The sequence below is a fragment of the Aegilops tauschii genome, chromosome 2, assembly GCF_002575655.3.
Source record: "Aegilops tauschii subsp. strangulata cultivar AL8/78 chromosome 2, Aet v6.0, whole genome shotgun sequence".
Classification (NCBI taxonomy): Eukaryota; Viridiplantae; Streptophyta; class Magnoliopsida; order Poales; family Poaceae; genus Aegilops; species Aegilops tauschii.
The window spans coordinates 563,551,343-563,558,822 of NC_053036.3; the positions used below are offsets into that span (position 1 = coordinate 563,551,343).

At 45.2% G+C, this 7,480-nt stretch overlaps 1 protein-coding gene across 1 annotated transcript; it reads right to left on the reverse strand.

Moving 5' to 3' along the window:
* Positions 1–306: 306 nt before the first annotated feature.
* Positions 307–768, reverse strand: LOC141041266 (uncharacterized). The gene is made up of 2 exons (XM_073507394.1): positions 658–768; positions 307–576 (listed from the first exon to the last, which is right to left on the reverse strand). Exons 1-2 carry the CDS (start codon positions 766–768, stop codon positions 307–309), a joined length of 381 nt encoding a protein of 126 aa, XP_073363495.1.
* Between the last annotated feature and the right edge of the window lie 6,712 nt (positions 769–7,480).

Here is a 7,480-nt window from a genome sequence, read left to right on the forward strand (position 1 = left end):
TCCCAAGCCGGAGCGCATATTGGAGCCGTCAAAGTGCATGAGCCAATGCGTTGAATCCGGCGGCGGTGGCGGCGGCAGCAGGTACTGGGTCTCCCTCCAGTCGACGAGGAAGTCCGCTAGGGCCTGGGGCTTGATTGTGGTGCGGGGTTCGTAGAGGATGGTGTGGTCGGCTAGCTCGATGGCCCACTTGGCACCCCGGCAGCCCATGATCTCGCCGATGGGGGCCGTGCTGACCACGGTGATGACATGCTCTTGGAAGTACTGCTTCAGCTTCTTGGCGGTAAAATACACGCCGTAACACATCTTCTAATAGTGCGGGTAGTTCTGATTGGATGCGGAAAGCACCTCGCTCAGGTAGTAGACCGGGCGCAGGACATGATGGATCTTGCCCTTCTCTGGTCGCTCGACCACCAGCACCGTGCTGACCGACCGTGAGGTAGCGGCGATGTATAGCAACAGCAAATCCTTGTCTGCCGGCGAGGCCAGGACAGGTGCGATGGAGAGCATGCGCTTGAGATCCCGGAACGCTTCATCCGCCTGGTCGTTCCACTCAAACGGTGACGTCTTCTTCATCAGCTGATACAGGGGCAAGGCCCTCTCGCCCAGCAGGCTGAGAAACCGGCTGACCAAGGCCAAGCAGCCGGTGAACTTCTGGACATCGCGCAGCCGAGCCGGCTTGTGCATGCGCTCGGTGGCCTTGATTTTTTCCGGGTTCGCCTCAATGCCGCGCTCCAAGACGAGGAAGCCGAGCAGCTTCCCGACCGGCATGCCGAAGAAGCACTCCTCCGTTTGAGCTTGATCTGGTACTCACACAGGATGGCAAAGTGAAGGAAATATGTCCTAGAGGCAATAATAAAGTTGTTATTTATATCATGATAAATATCTATTATTCATGCTAGAATTGTATTAACCGGAAACTTGATACATGTGTGAATACATAGACAATACAATGTCCCTAGTAAGCCTCTACTAGACTAGCTCGTTAATCAAAGATGGTTAAGTTTCCTAACCATAAACATGTGTTGTCATTTGATGAACGGGACCACATCATTAGGAGAATGATGTGATGGACAAGACCCATCCGTTAGCTTAGCATAATGATCGTTAAGTTTTATTGCCACTGCTTTCTTCATGACTTATACATATTCCTTTGACTATGAGATTATGCAACTCTCGAATACCGGAGGAATACCTTGTGTGCTATCAAACGTCACAACGTAAAAGGGTGATTATAAAGATGCTCTACAGGTATCTCCGAAGGTGTTTTGTTGGGTTGGCATAGATCGAGATTAGGATTTGTCACTCCGAGTATCGGAGAGGTATCTCTGGGCCCTCTCGGTAATGCACATCATAATAAGCCTTGCAAGCAATGTGACTAATGAGTTAGTTGTGGGATGATGCAATACGGAACGAGTAAAGAGACTTGCCAGTAACAAGATGGAACTAGGTATGAAGATACCGATGATCGAATCTCGGGTAAGTAACATACGGATGACAAAGGGAATAACGTATGTTGTCATTACGGTACGACCGATAAAGATCTTCATAGAATACTCCCTCTGATTCTTTTTTCTCTGCGTATAAGGTTAGACCCGCATACCAAGGAGAGCCCCGCTGGATTTTTTCTTGACTAATTTGCCCATGCACTCGCACGGAGCGGAAGGTGGCCGTTATTAATATGCATGCAGCCCATTGGCGCTCCTCGTCTGTCTCCGTATTTTACTCCCCACTCAGCGCACTTTCCTAGTATCTCTGCATGCAAATCATCATGAGCTGTTGCATGCAAAGCGAAAAGGTGGGGGCATAACCGAAAACCACGGCAGAATCGCTCCATCGCGCAGAGTATTGAGGAAAAAAACGAAAAAAGTTATGCGCAGAGAAAAATGGATCGGAGGGAGTATGTGGGAACCAATATGAGCATCCAGGTTCCGCTGTTGGTTATTGACCAGAGAGGTGTCTCGGTCATGTCTACATAGTTCTCGAACCCGTAGGGTCCGCACGCTTAATGTTCGATGGCGATTTCGTATTATATGAGTTATGTGATTTGGTGACCGAATGTTGTTCGGAGTCCCGGATGAGATCACGGACATGAAGAGGAGTCTCGAAATGGTCGAGAGGTAAAGATTCATATATAGGACGATAGTATTCGGACACCGGAAGTGTTCTGGGGGTACCGGGTACGTATCGGGTCACCGGAAGGGGTTCCGGCCACCCGCCGGCAAAGATATGGGCCTTATTGGGCATAGGGCGGGACAGACCAGCCCCTTGTGGGCTGGTGCGCCCCCATATGGGCCAATCTAAGTGGAGAAAGGAAAAGGGGAGGAGGAAAGGAAATCGAGGGAATAGGATTCCTCCTTCCTTTCCCCTTTCCCCTCTTTCCTTCCCCCCTCCGGAGATAAGGAAAGGGGGAGGCCGAATTAGAGGAGGCCCCCAAGTAGGATTCCTCCTACTTGGGGCGCCCCAAGGCTGCTCCCCTCCCTCTCCCACCTATATATACATGGGGAGGGGGCGCCTAGAAGACACACCAACAATCGTTAGCTGTGTGCGGCGCCCCCCTCCACAGTTTACGCCTCCGGTCATATTCACGTAGTGCTTAGGCGAAGCCCTACGCGGATTACTTCACCATTACCGTCACCACACCATCGTGCTGACGGAACTCTCCCTCGACACTTTCCTGGATCAAGAGTTCGAGGGGCGTCATCGAGCTGAACGTGTGTAGTACTCGGAGGTGCCGTACGTTCGGTACTAAGATCGGTTGGATCGTGAAGACGTTCGACTACATCAACCGCGTTAACATATCACTTCCGCTTTCGGTCTACGAGGGTACGTGGACACACTCACCCCCTCTCGTTGCTATGCATCTCCTAGATAGATCATGCGCGATCGTAGGAAATTTTTTAAAATTGCATGCTATGTTCCCCAACAGTGGTATCCGAGCCAGGTCTATGCGTAGATGATATGCACGAGTAGAACACAAATAGTTGTGGGCGATAATAGTCATACTGCTTACCACCAACGTGTTACTTTGATTCGGCGGTATTGTTGGATGAAGCGGCCCGGACCGACATTACATGACTGCGTTCATGAGACTGGTTCTACCGACGTGCTTTGCACACAGGTAGCTGGCGGGTGTCTGTTTCTCCAACTTTAGTTGAATGGAGTTTGACTACGGTCGGTCCTTGTTGAAGGTTAAAACATCACACTTGACGAAAAATCGTTGTGGTTTTGATGCGTAGGTAAGAACAATTCTTGCTAGAAGCCTGTAGCAGCCACGTAAAACTTGCAACAACAAAGTAGAGGACGTCTAACTTGTTTTTGTAGGGCTTGTTGTGATGTGATATGGTCAAGACATGATGTGATATAAGTTTTTGTATGAGATGATCATGTTTTGTAAAGGTTATCGGCAACTGGTAGGAGCCTTATGGTTGTCGGTTTATTGTATGAAATGCAATCGCTATGTAATTGCTTTACTTTATCACTAAGCGGTAGGGATATCGTAGAAGCAATAGTTGGCGAGACGACAACGATGCTACAATGGAGATCAAGTTGTCAAGTCGGTGACGATGGAGATCATGACGGTGCTTTCGAGATGGAGATCAAAGGCACAAGATGATGGCCATATCATGTCACATATTTTGATTGCATGTGATGTTTATCTTTTATCTATCTTATTTTTCTTAGTACGGCGGTAGCATTATAAGATGATCCCTCACTAAATTTCAAGGTATAAGTGTTCTCCCTGAGTATGCACCGTTGCTATAGTTCGTCGTGCCGAGACACCACGTGATGATCGGGTGTGATAAGCTCTACGTTCACATACAACGGGTGCAAGCCAGTTTTGCACATGCAGAATACTCGGGTTAAACTTGACGAGCCTAGCACATGCAGATATGGCCTCGGAACACTGGAGACCAAAAGGTCGAACGTGAATCATATAGTAGATATGATCAACATAGAGATGTTCACCATTGAAAACTACTCCATCTCACGTGATGATCGGACATGGTTTAGTTGATTTGGATCACGTGATCATTTAGATGACTCGAGGGATGTCTATCTAAGTGGGAGTTCTTAAGTAATATGATAAATTGAGCTTTAATTTATCATGAACTTAGTCCTGATAGTATTTGCATATCTATGTTGTAGATCAATAGCTTGCGATGTAGCTCCCCGTTTATTTTTTTGATATGTTCCTAGAGAAAAATAAGTTGAAAGATGATAGTAGCAATGATGCAGACTGGGTCCGTGATCTGAGGATTATCCTCATTGCTGCACAGAAGAATTATGTCCTTGATGCACCGCTAGGTGACAGACCAATTGCAGGAGCAAATGCAGACGTTATGAACGTTTGGCAAGCTCAGTATGATGACTACTTGATAGTTTAGTGCGCCATGCTTTACGGCTTAGAATCGATGCTGCAAAGACGTTTTGAACGCCACGGAGCATATGAGATGTTCCAAGAGCTGAAATTGGTATTTCAGGCTCATGCCCGTGTCGAGAGGTATGAGACCTCTAACAAGTACTTTGCCTACAAGATGGAGGAGAATAGCTCAACCAGTGAGCATGTCCTCAGAATGTCTGAGTACTACAAATCACTTGAATCAAGTGGGAGTTAATCTTCCAGATAAGATAGTGATTGACAGAGTTCTCTAGTCACTATCACCAAGTTACTGGAACTTCGTGATGCTGAAATCGACGAAGATAGAAATCAAGAAAGAGCATCAATTGTTGATGGTTAACAAGACCACTAGTTTCAAGTAAAAGGGCAAAGGAAAGAAAGGGAACTTCAAGAAGAATGGCAAGCAAGTAGCCGCTCCCATGAAGAAGCCCAAAGCTGGACCCAAGCTTGAAACTGAGTGCTTCTACTGCAAAGGAAATGGTCACTTGAAACGAAACTGCCCCAAATACTTGGCGGATAAGAAGGATGGCAAAGTGAACAAAGGTATATTTGATATACATGTTATTGATGTGTACTTTACTAGTGTTGATAGTAGCCCCTGAGTATTTGATACCGGTTCAGTTGCTAAGATTAGTAACTCAAAACAGGAGTTGCAAAATGAACACAGACTAGTTAAAGACGAGGTGATGATGTGTGTTGGAAGTGATTCCAATGTTGATAAGATCACCATCGCACGCTCCCTTAACCTTCGGGATTTGTGTTGAACCTAAATAAATGTTATTTGGTGTTTGCGTTGAGCATGAATATGATTGGATCATGTTTATTGCAATACGGTTATTCATTTAAGTCAAAGAATAATTGTTGTTCTGTTTACATGAATAAAACCTTCTATGGTCATACACCCAACGTAAATGGTTTATTGAATCTTGATCGTAGTAATACACATGCATATTCATAATATTGATGCCAAAAGATGCAAAGTTGATGATGATAGTGCAACATACTTGTGGCACTGCCATTTAGGTCATATTGGTGTAAAGCGCATGAAGAAACTCCATGCATATGGGCTTTTGGAATCACTTGATTATGAATCATTTGATACTTGCAAACCATGCCTCATGGGCAAGATGACTGAAACTCCGTTCTCCAGAACAATAGAGCGAGCCACTTTGGAAATAATACATACCGATGTATGTGGTCCGATGAGTGTTGAGGCTCGCGCCGGGTATCTTTATTTTCTAACCTTCACAGATGATTTGAGCAGATATGGGTATATCTACTTAATGAAACATAAGTCTGAGACATTTGAAAAGTTCATAGAATTTCAGAGTGAAGTGGAAAATCATCGTAACAAGAAAATAAAGTTTCTACGATCTGATTGCAGAGGCGAATATTTGAGTTACGAGTTTGGTCTTCATTTTGAAACAATGTGGAATAGTTTACAACTCACGCTACCTGGAACACCACAGCGTAATGGTGTGTCCGAACGTCGTAATCGTACTTTATTAGATATGGTGCGATCTATGATGTCTCTTACCGATTTACCACTATCATTTTGGGGTTATGCATTAGAGACAACTACATTCACTCGAAATAGGGCACCGTCTAAATCCGTTGAGACGACACCGTATGTACTGTGGTTTGGCAAGAAACCTAAGCTGTCGTTTCTTAAAGTTTGGGGTTGCGATGCTTATGTGAAAAAGCTTCAGCCTGTTAAGCTCGAACCCAAATCGGAGTAGTGCGTCTTCATACACTACAGGAATTAGGACCTTTGCCGTCCGCCATGGCTGACGGCAAAGGCACACATGGCGGACGGCAAAGACCTTTGCCGTCAGCCAGCAGACGGCAACACGTCCGGGTGAACAGGCTACGACAAAGGCTTCTTTGCCGTCTACTGGCTGACGACAAAGATGCACAGGTCTTTGCCGTCCGCCAGCCGATGGCAAAGAGCCTGGACGGCACATGTGTCAGCGTAGGTCCGTTAAGTGGTTAATGGCGTGCTTTGCTGTTCGCCAGCTGACGGCAAAGACCTTTGCATAGTTGCCGTCTGCCAGCGGACGACAAATGGCATTGAATCTTTGCCGTCCGCCAGCGGACGGCATAGCGTGCCACGTGGCAGCACCTGGGGGGCTGGGCTATTTGGTAGCTTTGCCATCCGTTGGCCGACGGCAAAGCATCCAAATAGCCAGCCTACTGCCCCAGGTTGCACAGGTAGCTGACATGTGGCAAGTTTGCCATCCGCTAGCTGATGGCAAAGCTCTTTGCCGTCCGCCAGCAGACGGCAAAGAGGCTATATAGCCCCTGTTTTTTCTTGAATTCATTCAATTTGACAGAATTTCACACATACACACACACACATATGAAAATACTTTCGACAAGCATACCAACACATATACATACCAAATCATATCCCTGCCATATGGATATGATCATCCAACACATATACATAGCAAATGGTTTCATCCAACACATATACATAGCCAACATATCCAACAGCAAGCATACAATGGTTTTAACCATACATACATATATAGGTTGCAAGTTTGAAATTGTTCATTCTACAAAATCAAAACAAGAAGGAAGCATAAAGAGAACAGTAGACTCCATCAACGCAAGCTTCCTCATCTAAAGCAAATCTGCAAATTGGGAAAGAAGCAAGTTATAAGAAGAAGAAGAAGAAGAAGAAGACTAGCTAGAAAAAGAAGAAGAAGAAGAAGAAGACTAGCTAGAAAAAGAAGAAGAAGAAGAAGAAGAGGAAGAAAAGGAAGAAAAGGAAGAAGAAGAAGAAGAAGAAGAAGAAGAAGAAGAGGAAGAAAAGGAAGAAGAAGATTTTTTCTCCTCTTTCTTTTTCTCCTCTCCTCTTTTTTTATCTTCTTCTTCTTCTAACTAAGGTAGGTAAAAATGCCATTTTATTGCTAAGCTAGGTAAAAATGCTAAGTGTAGGTCATTTTAGAGCTAAGCTAGGTAAATAGGTCATTTTGGAGCTTACTAAGGTTATTATGTCATTTTTGAGGAAAGTATGGTAAGTCTATATCATTTTGGAGGTAACAAAGATTATCATGACATTTTTTAGGAAAGAAA